General features: G+C 38.5%; 2 protein-coding genes across 2 annotated transcripts; one reads left to right on the top strand and one right to left on the bottom strand.

The window, feature by feature from the left end:
- The first annotated feature begins 7,728 nt into the window (after positions 1-7,728).
- Positions 7,729-8,652, top strand: LOC118646686. The gene is made up of 3 exons (XM_036290138.1): positions 7,729-8,012; positions 8,187-8,355; positions 8,443-8,652. Exons 1-3 carry the CDS (start codon positions 7,729-7,731, stop codon positions 8,650-8,652), a joined length of 663 nt encoding a protein of 220 aa, XP_036146031.1.
- A 132-nt stretch (positions 8,653-8,784) lies between these two features.
- Positions 8,785-12,676, bottom strand: LOC118646613. The gene is given in 2 exon segments (XM_036289888.1): positions 8,785-11,426; positions 11,506-12,676. Coding segments are annotated over 2 exon segments (3,693 nt in total). The 5' UTR covers positions 12,627-12,676; the 3' UTR covers positions 8,785-8,854.
- Between the last annotated feature and the right edge of the window lie 8,094 nt (positions 12,677-20,770).

The following is a 20,770-nucleotide window of genomic DNA, read 5'->3' as shown; positions in this document are numbered from 1 at the left end:
TTATATAATTATATATTTATATATTTATATTCATTATTATCATTTATTTATTTATATATTTACACCCAAACTTCGATATTATTATCTATTAGAGGACGCATGCCAAAAAGATGACGCAAGTCCCACACGTCGGCTTCACCACCAAATTGACCGCATGAACGTTCCAATACGTCATCATTCTGCGCTCTTAGCAGATCTCTTCTCCATCGTGTCCAGAATATTTTATTTATATTAATAAAGCCTCTAATTTGGATATCTTCTTGGTACAACCATGACTAGAAAAAAATTAACATTTTTTTAATCTTATAATTTAACAACTTTTTAAAATATAAATGTCTAAAAACTTACTTGATTACTTGTTGACTCGCGCACCGACAGTAACCCTCCTAAAGGGATGTTTATTGGAGGGCCAGGAAGTGGTACCCTCACACACAGCTCATTGTTAATAATAACACGCTGGATCGGCATCCCATCAACACACACGTACTAAAAAATAGAATATAATTATTATTTAATTTTTTACACTTCACATGCACATAAACTTGCACTATTACTTACACCGGTGACGGGATACGTGATTTGAATGTTCTGCATGTTGTAGTATTTGCGATTAAAAGTTTCTTCACAAGCTCACTTTTCACGAACTGACTGCACCGTCGAGAAGCAGTAGACTAAAGATGTGCGTTACTCTCACTTGAGAGATGAATTTGAAAAAGCCGTGTCAGCTTTGTGGAATTTTTTTATCTGCACGCATTCTCATTTCAAAGCTTTATAATGCTGTCTTGGTTAACGTCTCAGTTAACATCTCGTTCGAAATAAAAACCACATTAAACACTATTTAAGACTTACATCTATATTCTATTGAACCGCTATTGAACCACCAATGAACTACTATCAAACTGTATCATACAGATATCGAACCGATATTGAACTGCATCGTACAGCTATCGAACTGCATCATACAGATATCGAACCGATATTGAACTGCATCGTACAGCTATCAAACTGTATCATACAGCTATCGAACCGATATTGAACTGCATCGTACAGCTATCAAACTATATCATATAACCATCGAACCGATATTGAACTATCACTTGTGATATAAATTGAAAAAAGTTGTGTTAAAGTATAATTTTTTCTATCGTACGTGACTTCATATAATTTTTTCTATCGTACGTGATTTATCAACGAGATCGTCTTATATTATCTCGATCAACGTCTCAGTCAAAGAGCATATTAAGATTGTAGTAGTAGTACTAAGATATTAAACATATCATATTCCATTTCATACATCTTCCTACATATATCTTATATCCATTTCATACATCTATATATCTTATATCTTATATGGGAAAAGGATAGAAAACATTTTATTGCATTTTATTTTTCTTTATTTTGAAAAAATTCCACAATTATTTTGATATTGTGACCACCAGTTATATATTTTAAATACATTTTGTAATGCACAATTCTTAATATGTTTTTCACATCGTATAGTATTACTAACATCTAGATTATTTAAAGATTTAATGTCTTCATAATCTGCATCCAAAGTCTTGATATATATCCCATCATCGGTATCAAGCATGTCCGTCAACCATTCTCGTTTCTGAAGTCCCTTAACGTATATGATAGTATTGCTGTCATCCGTATTACACACAGCAGATGTAATCAGACGTTTCGCCATGCTGTACGGTATCATCCCGTCTTTCCATTGCAATCCATGATGATATGCAATCAACCAAGAAGCACAAGACTTGTCGGATTTTGTAAGAACACGCCATGGCATGGGGCTAGCAAAAATATAATGTGCGAGAACAGTTCCTTTTTTCAGTACCGCTACTTCCTTTACGATAAATTTTTTATCGACAATAAATCCTTGCAGATCCACAAATGTCGGTACGATCATTATGAGTAACTCTTCAAGACTGTAATTTAATACCAAATATCTCAGTTTTTATCAGTTTAATGTTACATGATTTTGCGCACTACGTTGGACAACGGACAATATTCAATTACACGATCATGTAAAATGAGACAATAAGCGGTAGTATTCGCAGGAACATTTTCCTTGCAATCAAATTCTATGCGCACATCTACGGTAGCACTCTTGACGGATTCGTTTTGTCGCGAACAGTCAATGACCGCAAAAGGTCCTTTTTCCAGGAATGTGATTACATTTAGCAGTGTTTCACACTCATATCCATAATAAGATTTACCAAAACGTCGATATATGTCATATAGAATGGCATATCTAGATTTACGAAAGTCTAAATTCATATCGTCATACGGATAAAATTCAGAGTTTAAATAAAGTTTTACATTGGTTAAATTACAGTCGTCAAAGATCGTAACATCTTGAGACATGATATTTTTTCGACCTGTCTGCAGTGCGAAAATAACGAAGCGCGGTTTCTCGAGTTGAATTGCAGTTTTAACAGCCCATGAATGTTTCGTCGTACTCTGCAGCAAAGGATACTCATACAGATCCCAGGAGCGAAAACTCATACTTAGACATTGTCCACTCTCCAAAGCTCGCAGCAAAGATAATTTGTTGACTTCGTTTAACGTAACATGCGGCATTCGCCACTGCACTTTAAATAATTCAATTTCCGGTTGAGCCGTAGAATTTCCAACGATAGAATTGTTATCGTTGCGCGCTCGTATCAAAATCAATTCATGACGAGCGTTAACAATCACGCGTTTGTAATCTTCGCAAAAGCCTAATAATACACTAAGCGGTACGCAAAAGTTGAAGTATCCTTCCGGTAGGTTATACGAAAATTCCCATCCTGCATTCTGCATAATTACTGCTTTGTCATATGACAACGATACATAGTTCTTGAGAGTGCTGGTTATTCCAACGTTTCTGTTGCGGTCAATTTCCACACCGTTGAGTTCATATCGAATTTCATCAAACATGAACGCCACGCAATTATTTCCGAGATTTATCTCATCTTTATCCGTATCGTCTTTCTTCTTTACCAATCTTCCTTCGACGTAGAGAAAACTTTCACATGGTAACGTGTATAAATCCTGCTGTTGTATGGGTATCCTTATTTCATCGCTGTATCCAAAAGTGGTGTTGGCGTACGGATTGTACGTATGAGTCTCGATCTTGACGATGCTGTCGTCAAAGATCGGCTCACCTCCAATGTTCAAGATCTTAGACATCTTAGATATTTCGTACGATAAATCCCAATGATTTTAAAAATTCAACGTTTGACGCGGTGAGATTCTTTTTATCAGATGAGTGAATATTTTTAACTGTCTTACAATTTATTTCACACGGTCGAATATTCTTGATTGGTGTAAAAATTGTATCCTTCACTTGCTCATTCAACACGAGCATCTCACGTTATCGTCTTCGTACGTGTAATCTAACAGTAATCTCCTCTCCACGAAAATCGAGTAATTGACCGTCCTGATCCACAATGCGAATCGTCAAATCAGTAATGCTCCGTGCAACGATTGGAAGGTAAATGATCTGTGCAGGCGTTTCCGATATCTTATATCCTGGTGGCACCCTCGGCGAAAATTCGTGTATTGTGTGTACGCACTTGTCGTTGCTGTACGCACCCGCAGTCACGTTACATTCTATGCGAATAATGTTTACGTTTATGATATTTATAGGTGCATCCGATTCATGCCACATTCGCGATTCAAGAATACGCGATGAAAATCCCAACAGCGATCCAACGTTGTTAGGTTTAAAGAAATTTATCTGATAAGCACACATAATCTCACTCTTCATTGTATTGTTGTTAGCACGAATCACCACCGGATATTCGCTTTCTTCTTCATCTTCTTTGTGAAACGTTCTCTTTTCCACAACATTGGAATGAGATTGTAAAATTGTGCGTTTCAAATATCTATCTATATCACGCAATTCATACGATCCTTCGGGAATTGTAATTTCCTTGTTGTCTTTGTCATAATAAAATTTGTTATTCGACGAATTTACATTAGGTATGGTATAGTATGTTTCAAAATCTGTGAGACCAAGCTCATAATCGCCATCGCTCAAATCTACGGCTGGAAAATAGCTTACCGCGAGGATGCTACTCTTGCCAGTTACCGTAAACGTCAGTGACATGTTGAAACGAATACTGAGTTAAATTGCATAATGTTAGCCTTTAAATTGATTACTAACTGTTTGAAGAAAACGCAGACATAGTTGGCCACAGTTGCTTTGATCATAACGTTGATAAGGCGTGTGATTATACTCGATCCGCGTTACATCTAAATATTGCACCAGTTCTTTCGGTGGTCTAAGATTGCCGAAACTATCAAAGTATATAGCGCGATTTCCTCTCTTTGCATATGCCACCCAGTGTGTACCTGATCCTTCAGCGTTATCTAAATTTACAATACCGCTCTCGTTTCGATATGCTCCAACCGTTGGTAATGCTGTACGCATAAAAATTCCTCTAAAGTGTGGAATGCTCATACGTTTCGCTAACTGTAATAATTGTATGTTGGTAGTTGCACCTTTTGGCATTTTTAACGTCTTTTTGACGTTTTTTTTTTTTTCGTCGACACTCCTTGTCCACGCTTATATGGAGCGAGATAAACTCCATGACCTTCCATGACACGATTATGACGTTTCAATTCGTTCAGCTGACGCTGTGCTGCCTTGTTATCATTCACAGCCTTCGCAACTCCCGCCGCTCCACCGACCAACGACCCGAGAACACCCAACAGCGGTAGAATGGGTAAAACACCACCGCGTTTCGCTACCGGAAGTATTCGTTTACTCGTTCTCAGAAGTATTCGTTTACTCGCTCTCTTCTTTTTATCACTTTTTTTCTTTTTCAAACCCATACCGATTTTTGTCTTAGTTTTCATAGCTGCCCAAACGGCTGCTGCAGCAGCTCTTTCTCCGAAAGTCGAATCGTTCGCTGTAATGCGTTTTCGCGCTTCCGCAGCGAGTATATTATCAGCTGCGTGTCTATCGGTGAGTTCGTTGCTCTGGGAGTATGCAATGTCGTGTTCGCGACATGCCGCGTCCAACGGATTAATACCCCGATCACCTCTGGCCAATCGCTTTTTCAACCTAGTACCTGGACCGCAAAATTGATATCCTGGTATGTGCAGTTCGAAAGGAAGCGCATTTATCACACGATTTAACAAGCCGCGACCTACCGCTGGCATTCGCGACAATTCTTTATCAACGGTGCGGGGCCGTCGATGTGCGTCTGGTGCAACGATTGATTGTAATGTTCGTAGCAACGACGATGGCTTCGAATCTCCGTATCAGCCTTTATGTGTTCCGGAAGCCTGTCCCACACGTATTCGATATAATTGCTACACACGCGTAGCAGAATAGGTTTCGACACGAATTCTAACTGCTCGACACTCAAATCGAGTATATCGGAGGGATGTGACAATATGAGAAACATTTTACATACTGAACAATTTTGCTCGGTGCGTCTCTATAAATAGATCGGTCTTATTAATTTTTGTCAGTTTTTATCAGAGTATAGAGGGAGAAAATATGCGGTTCGTACAACATTCACCAGCGATTAAAGTAACAAATTTCGATGACAGAATAATGTCCAAAAGAAAAATAAGGAGGCATGGAAACATGTTGCCGAGTTCTATACGTGGTATAATTTGCGGTCCGTCAAATTGTGGCAAGACAAACGTATTAATAAGCTTGTTGGAAAGTCCGCATGGAGTACGTTTTGAGAATGTGTATGTGTACTCGAAATCATTACAACAACCGAAATATCTGTATTTGGAAAATTTATTGACACCGATTGAAGAAGTTAGTTATTTTGCATTTGCCAATAACTGTGATGTCATTCAACCGAGTGAAGCGCTTCCGAATTCCATTTTTATCTTTGATGACGTGGCGTGTGATAAGCAAGATACGATAAGAGACTACTTTGCAATGGGGCGACACGTGGATGTCGACTGCTTCTATCTCTGTCAGACGTATGCAAAGATACCGAAACATCTTATACGCGACAATGCAAATTTTCTAATTTTATTCAAGCAGGATGGTACCAATCTAAAACATGCGTACAACGATCATGTAAATACCGACATGTCTTATGAGGATTTTAGCAATTTATGTCATACTTGTTGGCAACAAAAGTATGGATTTTTAGTGATAGATAAGGATAGCGCACTCGCCGATGGACGATATCGAAAAGGATTTAATGACTTCGCAATACCATAAAGCAGTTAGTTGTTTTTGATACGTTGACCAAGTAGCGTTTCTCAACATGGATAACACAGATAACAATATGGATCGTGAGAAGATTGTGAAAGAGATTGCGAAAACAAGTGATTCAATTCGTAAAAAATATCGCGCTTTGAAAGCGGGTAAAGTGCAAGAAGAAATGGCGTTGGAGAGACACTTTAAGCCCATTGTCGAACCATTAAAACAGATTGTTGAAAACACTATTGGTGATGTATCAGATCCGATTAAGAATGAATCGTTCTTCTCGGGGGAAGACGAATACGCAGAACCAAAACCCAAACGAAAGCGATCAAACGCTTCGTTTAATTCTATAATGACCTCTACTCCTGTTAAAAAAATGAGACGATCAAAAACTGTACCAACTAATTTGAATGAAACATCGCAAATACTACATGATAGTGATTTATCGTACAGTCATGTACCTTCCGTCGAAGACGTTTTTGAAATAGCAGCCAATGAACCGCTTGTGACGTCTATTCGACAACAATTGGAAACGCGAGAGGGACGTGAAAAGTTGCACATGCACTATGGTCCATTAGGTCAAAAATATATGGGGGCTGTTCTGAGTGGTAAAAAACCAGTCATTATAGATACTGTTTACGGAGTTTACTTCACCGACTTTGGAACGATGCTCGGCGATAAACGCATCGACATACATAAGAATGATAACATAGTTATAGATGGTAAAATATACACGGGAACGCCTGGTCTGTACGAATTAATTTTCATGAAAATGCCCAACATGTACACGAATAATGACCTGCAAAATTATAAAAACATTCTATTGGTGACAAATGCATATAGACGAGGACATATTGCACATAATCAAGTAATGGGTAACAAAGGGTCTAAATATAAAAATATAATTGCACCCTTAGTAACAGACGCAAAAGTTGGACAAGGTTTATCAAGCGCTATTACATTAAATAATAACAAGATCGATTATGTTCATTGGGATGATCCCAACGAGCTTGTGGATCGCCTTCGATTGCTCGAGGCCTCACACCAGGCAGGGCACAATGCTCACGACAACGAGATTCTATCAATTATCGAGGAACTTCGCGAGGCTGGTTTTATTATAAATTAAAACTGCGCGAAACAAATCATTTAGTCAACATCGAAATGTCAATCAACAAGTTTGGAACATCACTCGGAAGAGGTGGTGCGGAACCATATTATCAATGGAGCGGATTAGTCAGAAATTACATGCGTGATAACGCTCTTTGCATGGTTGTCACCGATTTTGATGCAAAGTCGTGCAAGATTCGACGTTTAGCGTTACCTGTAGATGATAGTGATGCAGCCAATAAACGATACGTGCAACAAACTGTGAAAATTGTAAAGGATCGACAGGATGAAATCGAGAGGAAGATTGAGACACTTCAAAGTAAGGTTGAAATTACAGCTCATACGCTAAACGAGATTCAAAGACAGCTCGACGCAGTAACTCATCGTGCTGAGTAAAAAAGTTAGTACGTTGAATATATGCACCATTTACATGTCATACTCTGAACATGTCTGAGAAACAATTGTTGGTTGAGGAGTTGCATGCTCCGGCGAGAAGAAATTTTTCTCGAAGACGCGTCATAGTTCACGGATACGATGACCTGTGGCAGGCGGATGTGGTTGAGATGCGTCCTTACACACGATTTAACCGAGGTTATCACTACATACTCACCGTTATCGACGTGCTGAGCAAGCATGCATGGGCTGTACCGCTGAAGGCCAAGAGCGGTAGCGAAGTTGCTATTGCGATTGCAAAGATAATTCAGAAAGATGGCAGATGTCCGAAAAATTTGCAAACAGACAAAGGAAAGGAATTTTATAACACCAACGTGCAGAAACTATAAAATAAACATAATATCAATCATTATTCTACATACTCTATAATGAAAGCATCAGTTGTCGAACGCTTTAACCGAACATTAAAAAACGTCATGTGGAAACAATTTACACTCAATGGAAATTATAGATGGATTAATTTGCTGCCACATCTCATGTCAGAGTACAATGCACGAAAGCATCGAACTACTGGCATGCGACCCATCGATGTTACGCCTGCAATCGCTAAAAAACTCTTAACCACGGTGTATAGTCACATAAAAATTGCGGCACCCGCGCGATTTAAAGTCGGTGACTCGGTGCGTGTCAGCAAATTCAAAACTGTTTTTGAGAAGGGTTATACACCAAATTGGACTACGGAGATATTTAAAATTATTAAAGTACAGCGTACCAATCCTGTGACATATGTACTGGAAGATTCCTCTGGAAAACCTATCGCTGGAGGATTTTACGAATATGAGCTGCAGCGTGTTGCAAATCCTGACGTGTATCTCGTTGAAAAAATATTGCGCAGAAAAGGAGATGATATTTATGTCAAGTGGCTGGGATTCGATGGATCGCATAATTCATGGATACATAAAGACACTGTTATTTAATCCAATAAAAATTGTTTTTATTATATTCACATAAAAGTACAATTTAACAAATACATTATTATATTAATTTTATATTATGTGAGATTTCTTTATCATCCTTTCCTTAATACATTTTTATTAATACATGTTTTTAACATAAAAATATATATATAATTATTTTTAATGTGCATGTAATTTAAATGTGCATATAATGTTAAAGATATTATAGTGGTATTCGATAATGTCCCCACGGTAACGTTTCAACTGAATCGGGTATAAGGTATCTCTTGTCATCATATGGACTTAGAGCGATTTTTGTTTCGGACACCGTATATACTTTATGTAGCTTGGATCTTATACATGATTGGCTACGCGTCATCTCGATCTCATCTCTCAAACACTGGGTATAATCATCAAATGTTATGGTTCGCGTTACTACATTATTCTTGACACCTTTCGCTTTTTTAGTGTCCTTCTTTCCATCTACCTTTAACGCATACATCTTTGCTCTAAGTCCAACGAACTCAGTCATTATCACGCCATTATTCTCATCTTTCATCAAGCCCGGAACTTTTTTATTCTCGAGAGGCATACCGTACGCGTTGTCGACCGGATAATCGCTTGTGTCGAACCTAGCAATATCACGTTTCATCGTCTCGTAAATATCCTCGCACTCGACGAGGTATATGAGACTGTCGGTGTCAGTATACATGACTCTACATTTGTCACGATACAGAGGTAGCATGTACTCGTGGTGAAATTCATATAGACACGTCTTAGAAATATCTAGGATACACATGCCTACATAAATCGGCTTATATAATTTCACCTCGAGTTTTCTAAGTTCAACGGCGATTAAATTTTCTGCAAAAACACTCCGACTATGAAAATTTGGTTTCGCGATCATTGTCTCCGCACCATACCGTCCCACCCATTTTGTCAACAACTTAACGTCAACATGATTGCGCACATTCTCCATGGTTTTACCAAACACCGCATTATTCATTAATTTATACAAGTTTTTTTCGAAATCATTTTTGGCGAGTGTCCGGAATCGTGTATTTAACTCTATGTATTTACAGAGCCATGGAGATTGTGCGAATTGTAATATACGGTGTATCTTTGCTATACGAAGACCGTGACGCATGCACTGCTGCAGGTTGCGGTAATGTATGACGTAACGTTCCTTATCATACAGCGTAGCGAGAAGTTTACATTCACGCTTGCCTGGCGGTTTATCGCGTGTTGGGCAGAAAGATAGGTCAGCGTGCTCGTCGTGAAGGTCTCGGGGATACTCGAGATCAACTTCGAGAATGTATCCCGTTGGTGAATCAGCAGCGATCGCATTTATGTCAAAATTCGAGACTTCGATCCATTGAAATTCCCCATATGGCAGCGGCTGACACATCGCCCAACCATACAAATTATTAACGTCAAAATACATAAGATATGAGGATGGTTTCGATGGGTCGTACGTCTGCATGTATTTGTTGTTAGCCTGTGCATATCTGCCTGAACATTGACTGAGACCGCCGCGTATACCGCGTTCGATGAACATTACCATGTCAATGTCAGTAAGCAGTTCGAAAGTAATTTTTGTATATTTTAACATAGCGTCCCACGTGTATCCGGGGAGAGTGTAATAATGTGCTGGATCGAGACCGTAACTTTCTAAGCATTTATCGCGAAAATTTTCAAAAATGTCGGCTAACAATAACACATCCGTTTTCAAATATAAATCGCTGTATTCACCCAACGTTTGAACGGAGAATCGCCTCCAGACATTCTCAGCGTGCATGTAATCGCTCTCGGATACAGTATCAGAGGTCAGGGAACTGAAAAATGATTCGCGCGGCGGTAAACATGTGTCCTGCAGCTTGTTCACGCAGTCAACGTACTCATACGGAAATACACCTTTTCGTGTCAATAAATCAAAATCCTCATCAGATAAGTGTAAAAATTCGGAACGTACAATTTTTAATTTTTCTTTGCCTAGAAATGATGCCAATTTTTCGAGACTAGTATTTAAAAATTTATATGAATCTATGAACCGTAGTTTTATGTAATTGTGTGGATCTAATTTATCGGCTGTGTCTACGACATGTTTTGTAAAAGAAATGTACTTTTCTTTCGTGATGGGAAGTACGTCAGTCTTCCCTTTGAACGCTGTGGCTATTTCCTTAATAATGAAATGCGAATCGTATCCAGATAAGTTATGAAAAATAATAGGCATGTATGATGCATTTCGATAATTTAAATTACAGAGAGAATGTGCAGGACCGCGGTAACGACCAGTCAAATGACAATGATCGCGCACCCGCGTATCATCCGACGCGAATGGCTTATCGCAGATATGACACCGCGTCGCGCTATGGTATGCCTCCAATTGTTCCTCTGATAACGTTTCCATGGGGATATTAGTTGATAAACGAGTCTTAACATTATACGCTAATTTTTCAAGTTGTTTAGTGAACCATGCGACGCAATCTTTATCGCGACGAAACCGGTACGTGGATAACGTGTCATCGTATGAGCATCGCACGTAATACCCGATGCTGAATACCTCATGTTGTTGATATGTGTATGACGCTTGCTCTGTATCATGTTGCGTCTTCCGCAGCACACACTCGAGGTCCGCGTAGACGATAAAGGGCACTCGTTCCTTGTGGTTTACATTCTGGAAATTTAACCACTTGTCGTCTTCAGCGGGCAATGTGATAGCGCAGTCGTTCATCCTCTGACAGTCTACAGTGTGTGATTGCAACCTCTCGCATGATGAAAAATAGTGCAAGCACCTGTAAAAATAATTTTAAAAAATTTTAATTAATTTTTTTTTGCTGGATCATGTGAATTTTTTAAACATATTATACATACCGATCGCAAATGTATCTTTATCCATCATGTTTGCTCAGTTGGGAGCTGATGAGGCGGGACAGATTTTTTATCCAGACAAAGTGACCCACGCTGTCTTCGTGCGGATTTTGTACGTATAATAAATTGACATGCTTCTCTTTCTTGTCATTGGAGAGCCGCAGCGGAAGAATCTTTAGCATTGCCATTTCCTTTTTCATCCCGTAGACGTTGATCGATATATTGTTAAGACTCTCAAATTTTCCAATGTCCTTTACTGTAACGGGAAACGCAATGTCATCAAACTTTAGGACTGTTGTATAATGTGGATATGATGATTCCAATCCTGTGTTTCTTTCAGCAGGATGTAGAGCGGCAACCACTGACCATGCGAAGCATGCATTGTCCTTTGAATTAACGTTCACTACTGCACGCTTCATCATTATTTCTCGCGGTAATGTCACGTAACACCCCGCGTGTAGAGGATTGTACTTATTTATATTTAGAATCAAATTGAGAATTCGCGATAGCGCCCACCCGCTATCTCGTTCTTGAAACTCTTCAAGTGATGCTAATGTGGGTTCGATAACGCGTCGCTCATACCACTCGTCCAAGTCCGACGTTTGGAATAGTTCACAATTTTTAGTGTTTATACTTTTGTTGGCACGTTTATCACCCGTTACAAACACGCCGTTGAATGCTGTATTCACTTTTACACTGTTGTGTTCCTCTAGAGCGTCCCGCACTCGCTCGAGCACTATACCGCCTGCGTCTTCTAAAAACGTTCGCGGTTCAATATAGTTTGTATTTATCACTGCACCTGTCTGAATGCGATTCTCGAACGCTGTATCTATCTTTCGCCACATAAGTTTGTTCGCGTTATTACTAGTGCTCGCGTAATTACCACCTACATGCACGAAACGTCTTTGTAATTGTGTCTTTTCACCTTCGAGTCGCGCGATCCTCGCCACCAACGATTGCCTTTGTCCGACGGCAAACCGAGGACGCTTTATGCGGCTATGTTCCTCAAGCTGTTGTATAATCTCATCGCATCGCTGCAACCACATAAAACACTCGCCCAAAGTAGTGACTCCATTTGCTTGCTCCAACAGCTCGCGTTCCACTTGCTCGAAATTATTCTCCATTTTTATCACTGTTGTCTTTTATCACTGTTTTAAAACAACACCATACAATCTTCAACAGGACACTTGCATATAGTTTCGTAGCACCTAATGCAGAATCGAAATTTGTCTTGAATTTCAAACTGCATTAGCTTGCTTTGTCTTTCACACCGAATATAAAAACATATCTCCTTCTCTTGCTCAGACAGAACGTATTCATCCTCATCATTGTTTAAAAGGTTTGAAAATTCGTGGTAAGTACGCAGCATTTTCTCTACATAGGGATTCTCAGTATTATAAGCAAAGTGGGACGTTATTGCTATCACTTCGATATACCTTCCAACACCTGCTGGTATCTCAATGAGATGGTAACAGCATTCCTGAGTCTTTTCTACGATTTGTTTTGCTATATCATATTCATTTTCATCGGTGTCAACCGAATTGAGTATCTCTTTATATAATTTGTGCTTCATATGATGAGGCCAGTTATCAACAAATTGGTCGTGTATGTAAACTTCCTGTATTATGGTGCGTTCATGCGTTCCGCGTAAACCGAGTTCTCGATCACGTAGAAATTGCACTGGTGATATTCTCTGCACATCCTTTCGTTTTTCGGAATCATCATTATTGTTAAGGACATAAATGGCATCTTCTACGATATCGTCATCCATGTTATAATAATCTAGTTTTTATACTAAGAAGTCTCTACTGTGCGCACACTGAACACATATTGCACTAAATTATTACTCCGGATTGATGACGGTTTCAACTTGCACTCGGATCTTAAACTTCGCATCAAATGCGATATTATGCGCTTCCCGACCGCTTATATATTTTTTATAACTCTTTATTTTCTTTGTCTTAACATCGGTGCTTGACCTCTGCAAGATTTGCATTATTTGAATGTGCGATTCTGAATGATCTCATCAAGAAAGTATCAAATGATTTATGTACGTGCCTAAAACATATTTTTGTTACAGCATCCGTACATCGGCGCTTGACCTCTGCAAGATTTGCATTATTTGAATGTGCGATTTTCGTATGATCTCATCAGTAAGTATCAAATGTATGTGCCTAAAACATATTTTGCCGCAGCAGCCGTACATCGGCGCTTGACCTCTCAAAGATTCACATTATTTGAATGTGTGATTTTCGTATGATCTCATCAGTAAGTATCAAATGTATGTGCCTAAAACATATTTTGCCGCAGCAGCCGTACATCGGCGCTTGACCTCTGAAACATTGGTCATCCTTGAATGTGTAAAGTTTGAAATAGTGATTGTCCCCTCTACTGAGATGTGTGAAAAAATATGTGATTGTCCCCTCTACTGAGATGTGTGAAGGGTGTGCAATATAAGAAGAGTTCTGACAACGGTATCACATCAGTTAATCAGTGGAATACGGACGGTAAAGTTCCAATCTTGCATTAGTTAATCAAAAGAAGTCGGAGTTTCCCTGAAAATGAACTATTACGTTCCGATTCAGCAGAATGAAACGTGCGATAAACCGTAAGTATTTCTTAAATTAATTAAATCAAATTTTGTTACATATTTAATTGGATTTTATTTTTTATATCTTGCAACATTTTTTCTTTACAGAACAATATCGCAGCCGCGTCATACTCCACGCATTCTGGGGAGAAGATTTGCTTTGACGACTACATTCTACAAATATTTGGATATAGGAATCAGTGTGGGACTTGAGCCTTTTGTAGAGATGATTCTTGGTGACAACAAGGGCAATGAGATATCGCTGTCACGTGATACCTGGGTAATAATTATTGAGAAACGGACAGATATCGAGCAACTCCTGCAGTCGACAACCGCTACATCGTTGTGGATTAATGATCTTTTCATCGAAGTCGTTAAAATACGTAACGAGAGTATCATAAAATTCACTTTAAATAACAAAATTATGTACATGAAACCATCGACTGTGCAATTTTTACTAAATCTTGAAGATGTTATCAATAATGCATATTTTAAGTTATGGGATGATATGCATATAGTAAAAGAACGATATAATCAATTTGTAAACTGTTTGCGGCGAAATAATATTCATAACAAGTGTGATGCAGTCAAATTGTTAAATGAAATATGTGTAAAAACTTCACTTGTAGATTGCGAACTGATGGTTTATGCATCAGACAATATTGTATACGACGCGTTACAAAAGGAATAAATGAAAAAAATTATAAATAATTATTATAACCTATTTTCTCTCTTCCCTATTCCTTTGCGGTATAATGGCGTGCGCAGAACCGAGTAGGAGGTACATAGATAAGATGGGTGGGAACGCATGTATGTAACCGCATATGAAAGAACGCAACGAATGAAAGAGAAAGAGCGAGAGAATGATAAAACTGTATGGCTGGAAATATCGCGTACGGATGAGAGAGATAGAGAGAGAGAGAGACAGATTCGGAATAGAGGGAGAGAGCGAGCACCGCGGTGATGGCTGCTACAACAGCGGCGGCGGCGGCGGCGGCGGCGGCGGCGGCGGCGGCGACGGTGGCGGTCGCGGACCCCGATTCCCCCTCTCCCGCTCCGGGTCGCGGACCCGAAAATACCGCGTCAGCAATTTCCGCACCGCGAGATCCTCCTCCCCGCGTGACGTCATACCCCCGCGCCTACCGGTACCCCCCGCACACCCCTCTCCCGCTCCGGGTCGCGGACCCGAAAATACCGCGTCAGCAATTTCCGCACCGCGAGATCCTCCTCCCCGCGTGACGTCATACCCCCGCGCCTACCGGTACCCCCCGCACACCCGCACCCCCCTCGGAGCCCCGTAGTTAGAACTGTCATAGTATTAACTACTGGCATCATATTTCGCGCTTCCTTCATACTCAGAAAATTTACTGTCGATCAGCGCTGATTTCTAATGTCGTTATTCGATCGTCCGTACGACAAATCTAAGGCGTGATCGTGAAAATTTTAGGGTCTCAAAGGTGCTTCCGTCCTTCACTGATAACCAGGATCTCTTCTACTTAGACCTAATTGGAATTTTAGGTCGCGTAGTTCATGCATAACATCATGCAATAACATTGTTTCTCGTGGCGGGAGATTCGGATTTATTCTCTGTGCTAATCGTTCTTCTGCATGGTCATTTTCCTCATGCAGGGAATTATGAAGTCGTAATATTTCTGCATCGACTTCATTTCGCGGTATATTACCGGACGCTTCGGCGGGAGAGTGAGCCATTGTCGTGGGACTGGATGTCAGTCGATTGTCTGTCCGATTTTGTCCGTTTAAGTCACGCGTCGTATTAGGTTCGGCGCTTATCAAACTAAACTCGCGTGCGTTCGCTGTGGTTCCCCGTTCGGTGACGACGTGTGTTTCGCGGTCGCCTATAACACGTAGCGCGTGTTGCGTCGCGTCTCGTTTATCGCGTAACGCGGTTTCCGCTATGCCTACTGCCTCGTGTTCTGGAGAATCTATTGTATCTCCCGAGGGCTGCTGGCCTTCGTTTCGCGGGCTGTCTCCGTTATGGGACATTAATTATTTGTTTGAATTATTCGAGACAGTGTGCAGCTCGCATGCTGTATGTCTCGCGGTCGTCTCCCGAGTATTATCGGTGGAGTCGGATTACGCACGGCTAAGCGTCTTATCGCGGTCGCGTGTGTACGTGCTAGAGCGTTGTACTTGAATCAAAGTTTTATTCGCTGATACTGTATTATTGATTGGCGCGTAAAAAAAAATCTCTTTTTTTTTTGACAGGCGTTTTCTTTCGCGGATAAACTTCCCGTTGCCTCGTTTTTTTTTTTCGCGCGGTGTCAATTTTCTGCTGTATTATTATTTCTCGGTCGCGTTGCCCTTCGCACAGGACATTACAATGAGTGCGCAAATATTTGTTACAATTCTGACTTACATTAGTAGAACGGCGCGCATGGCGGTTGTCGTAGGTCAGCTCGCTGGATGGACTGCCGCGTACGGCGTTGTAGTAGGATGTGCTGCTTTTCCTCGTAGTCTACAGTTGTCTAGTCGTCGCCCCTTGTTGTGGTCCACCTCTCATTGGCTGGTCGGCCGTTCCGTCCCCCGGCAGAGAAGCTCGTTCTTCAAGGACTCTTAGCAACGTGTAGTGATGCGTTAGCACAGATCTTTGCACTCACGCACTGAATAACACGATGGTGCTGTCTCAGCTCGTCTTACTGTCGGCTGGTCTTCTTCTCGCAGGATTGTGCTTCCTTCGAGTTTTTGGATTTGCTGGTCCTTTGTTAGTTCCTTTTCAGCTTCTTCTATCCGTTTTTCTATCCCTTGTTCCTGACGGCTTCTTGAATTCGTTTTTCTGTCCCTTGTTCTTCACGGCTTCTCAGAATCCGTTTTTCTGTCCCTTGGCGGCTTCTTGAATCCCATCGCTGCCACCAATTTTGTTGTGAGCGTTTGCTCGTTTTGGGAATTCTTTCCCGTCGGTAGTTGGGATTCGTCCTGTCTTAAAGGTTAGGACCCAAAGGGTGAAGGTTCGGCTCGGTGTATGAGAGAAAAGAAGACGCTTCTTACTTGCTTGTTCGTTGTCTTTATTTCTTTCTCTTGCGCTTACAGTCAGCTGTGTTGATGTCACGTAACACTCGCGATAAGGTTTACGGTATGCGACGATGCTCGGTCGCTGTTATGATACTCTCCGCTCGGTCACGGCGTGGTCGCGTTTATATATTATATATCTGGCGCAAATTCGGGGGCCAGTGATCGGGCGTCGGTAGCTTCCGCGAGGCTAAGCGTTTCGACATCGGAACGCGGTAGCCTTGCGGTTTGATTTTGCAGTGTAAGGCCTATTTCTAGGGCGATACGAACTGCTTCCGAGTGCGCTGTTGAAATCTCACGGAAGTTAATTGGGACTTCCGTGAGCGCGGCGGATTCTTGTGCGTCTTTCGAGAGAGGTGCTTCTTGCAACGTCTTTCGAAAGATGCGTGTCGCAATTATAATAAATATGGTTGTAATCGGCGTACAACACAACACAATTTTTACTATTTTATTCTTAAAATTCAATGTTATTTGTAGTTTACCTTTCTGAGCATCAGAAGCGTATACGAAGTTTCGAGAAGCATCCGAATTTTTGGGCACGAACGAGCCGAAATATCCTGAAAGAAAGGGAGGACAATATATTAAGAATTTGGAATGAGATAAAAAATAATGACAACTTGGACCTTCTTTTAATTTTACACAAATTATCAGAATTAGTAGGAAAATAAAATATTATAAGTTATTTCTCATAAACATTTTAACACACTCCCTATTCTTCTTTTAATTATTTACAAAGAATTTACAAAGAACACGTACATAGGATACATAATCTTTTATCCCGGAAAAAAATGTTTCATATATGTTCTTATATGAAACATTTTTTCCCAGGATTGTATGAGAATATTATCTACTTATCTGATATATATTTATCTATTCTCCATTTACTTCTTTCCATCTTCCTTCTTTTTGCTTCTCTTTTATCTTGTACAAGTTTCGTTCCTCCAGGTTGCCGATGATTCTTTCATCTTGTACAGATTTTATTCCTCGGTTGATGATGATTCCATTGCGAAGAAAGATGCCACAACAATGAGTGATATTCATCAAGACACATCAAAACACTGAAAAAAAATTGTTTAATTACACATAATGATAATCTACTCGTACATACATACATACAATACCATACTTTTTCACCTCATTCACCTCTTCATCTTAAGCACTTTATGTTTTCATTTTTTTATTAAATTTTATTTTACTTTAATGCCACAATGTTTTTTACATTTACATTTATAAAATGTTACGGTTGTAATAATTTATTATCAGGATTGGGTAGTAATTATAGTTAAAAGGTTAAAAGTTAACAATAAGTTAAAAAGTCAATAACTTTTAACTTAACTTAGTTAATTTTAAACGATATAATTTTTAACTTCAACTAATATAGTTATTTTTAAAATAAATGAACTTTAACTTATTAATTTTTTTCCTAGTTAAATATTTATCTATGTAAAAGAAAAAAATTATTTATTTTTAAAATGCAATATTATGTACAGTTTACTTTTCTGAGCACCAAAAACGTTCAAAGCTTCACGAGGCATCCACAATTTTGGGCACGAACAAAACAAAATAGTCTAAAAGAAAACGAAAATAAAATATTAGAAATCTGGAGTGAAATTGAAAATAACGAAGATTTGGATCTTTTATTAATCGTATATAAATTATCCGAATTAGTAGAGAAATAACCATTTATGAGTAAATAAACATTTTAATACTACTATTCTTTTTTTAATTATTGTTCCTAGACTTGTAACTTAATTCTTTATTTATTATGGTCTTAAATGCGTTTTCCATTTACAATCATTTATTTTACTTCAAATAGTGTAAATTTACTTACAATATAAGCCTTGACAAGCATTCCATTGCTACTCCAAACCCCCTTCTTGCAAAGACCAATGTGGATAACACATTTTCTGTTTGCTGAAAGGTAAAAGGTATACATCGATCAGCAGACAAAGTGACAATGAACAATGAGCAGGTTTGTCGAAAGGGTTGATGACATATTAACGATAAACGCAACAGTATCTCTAGTGTAAACAATGTGAGTACATTGCTGATACAAACAGCACATATGCTTCGTAGTACAAACAATTTCGACAAGCCTACTCTTAATTTGTTGTATCAATCTGTTGCTGTACTAGCTGTTGATGATAAATTTACTTAATGCTACAATGTGATTTCAACCTTTTTGCTTACAATTTTGATACACTCGAGAACGTAGTAGGCTTAGAATTTGGTAGTTTCACTCTGCAGGGGATTGTTCTCCAGCTGTCAACATTTTACGAACAAATGATTGACTATGAAGCTGAAACAAAAAATTAATTCAAGAAAGGAATCAGCTAGTTCCTCTACGATTACAAAAACCACATAGGATACACAATTTTTATTCTATAAAGATATTGGTTAGACGACAATTTCCCGAAAAGTGGTGGGGTTAATGTCGGTACTAACTAAAATTCCCTAAATGATATAATTTTGATTTCTATAGATTAGCAACACTGTTCAAGTAGAAAGTCTGTAGTTTACATCATACATTTGACATATTATGATGTATGTATGCGCGCCTATAATAATAAATATTGTATAATTATAAAACATTGAAATGTAAATATAAAATATATACATTTTAATATTTCACTTAAAATTAAAATTAAAATAACAAATAAATGAGAACATAAACAAAGTAAAGGATAATAATAAATATTATTATAATAGAAATAATGATAAATATTATAATGTATATACTTAAATAGTTATTTAAATAATTTTTCCAGGATTTTGGCTTGCCTCACTCAAGATATAAATATCATTTAAGATCATGACATATACAGTTCTTTCCACTAGAATTAATGTAATAAAATTATCATCATTGCAATAAACAGATATGTATATCAGATAAGTATAAGCTAATATTTACATGAAATAGGGAATACAATATCTATGTGCTGTTTGTAATTGCAGATGTTGTTGAACCAATTCTTTTCTTTTATTATTTTTTTTTCAGCTGATCAGTTATCTACGTACTTGTAAAATATTAATAAGAATTGAGATCCGATTCTTAAAAGAGACAACTGTAGCAAAATTAAAAATAAAAAACATTTTGTGAATGAAAGACGGAAAAACCATATATGAGAAGTCAAGGAATTGCAAGAAAAATCTTTCATACAAGACAAGGAAAGTAAAAGAAGAGTAGGAAGAATATTTTTATCAATTTATTTCTTTTCCTACCCATTCTGACAATTCATGTAGGATTAATAGTATATCTAAATCTTTACTGTTATTAATTTTTTGCCAAATATTTTGCAAATTTTCCTCTTTTTTCTTTAAAACATTGCTTTTGTGTCTTGTCCAAAATGTTGGATGTTTTAGCATGCTATGGATGCTTTTTTGATGTTCTGATAAATTTGCTGTAAATAATATTGAATTGTTAAAATAGTAAAAATATTCTGGGAGTAATTGCAATAAAGTGTTTATAATATACCTAAAAATGTGGCAATTGTGGAGTGCTTGTTAAGATTTTTTTTAAGTTCTCTATTGTGTCGCTCGGATATGTTATTTGTTCTATCTAGTTCTTTGTAGACACAGAATGATTCAGGTTTAAATCCATTAATTCATGTTTTTTCATAATATTGAAAGAATGGCTTTAAATAATCATTA

This window comes from Monomorium pharaonis, chromosome 7 (genome assembly GCF_013373865.1).
Source record: "Monomorium pharaonis isolate MP-MQ-018 chromosome 7, ASM1337386v2, whole genome shotgun sequence".
Classification (NCBI taxonomy): Eukaryota; Metazoa; Arthropoda; class Insecta; order Hymenoptera; family Formicidae; genus Monomorium; species Monomorium pharaonis.
Note: the sequence above shows the minus strand (reverse complement) of the source record. Positions and strands in the feature narration are given on the sequence as shown.

Excerpts from the sequence above, each read along its gene's own strand:
- LOC118646686 (XM_036290138.1), top strand. The coding sequence starts at position 7,729 with ATGTCTGAGAAACAATTGTTGGTTGAGGAGTTGCATGCTCCGGCGAGA. Across the intron at positions 8,013-8,186 it reads GGCAGATGTCCGAAAAATTT|ATGGATTAATTTGCTGCCAC; the intron begins GCAAACAGACAA and ends TGGAAATTATAG. Across the intron at positions 8,356-8,442 it reads GATTTAAAGTCGGTGACTCG|CGTACCAATCCTGTGACATA; the intron begins GTGCGTGTCAGC and ends ATTAAAGTACAG.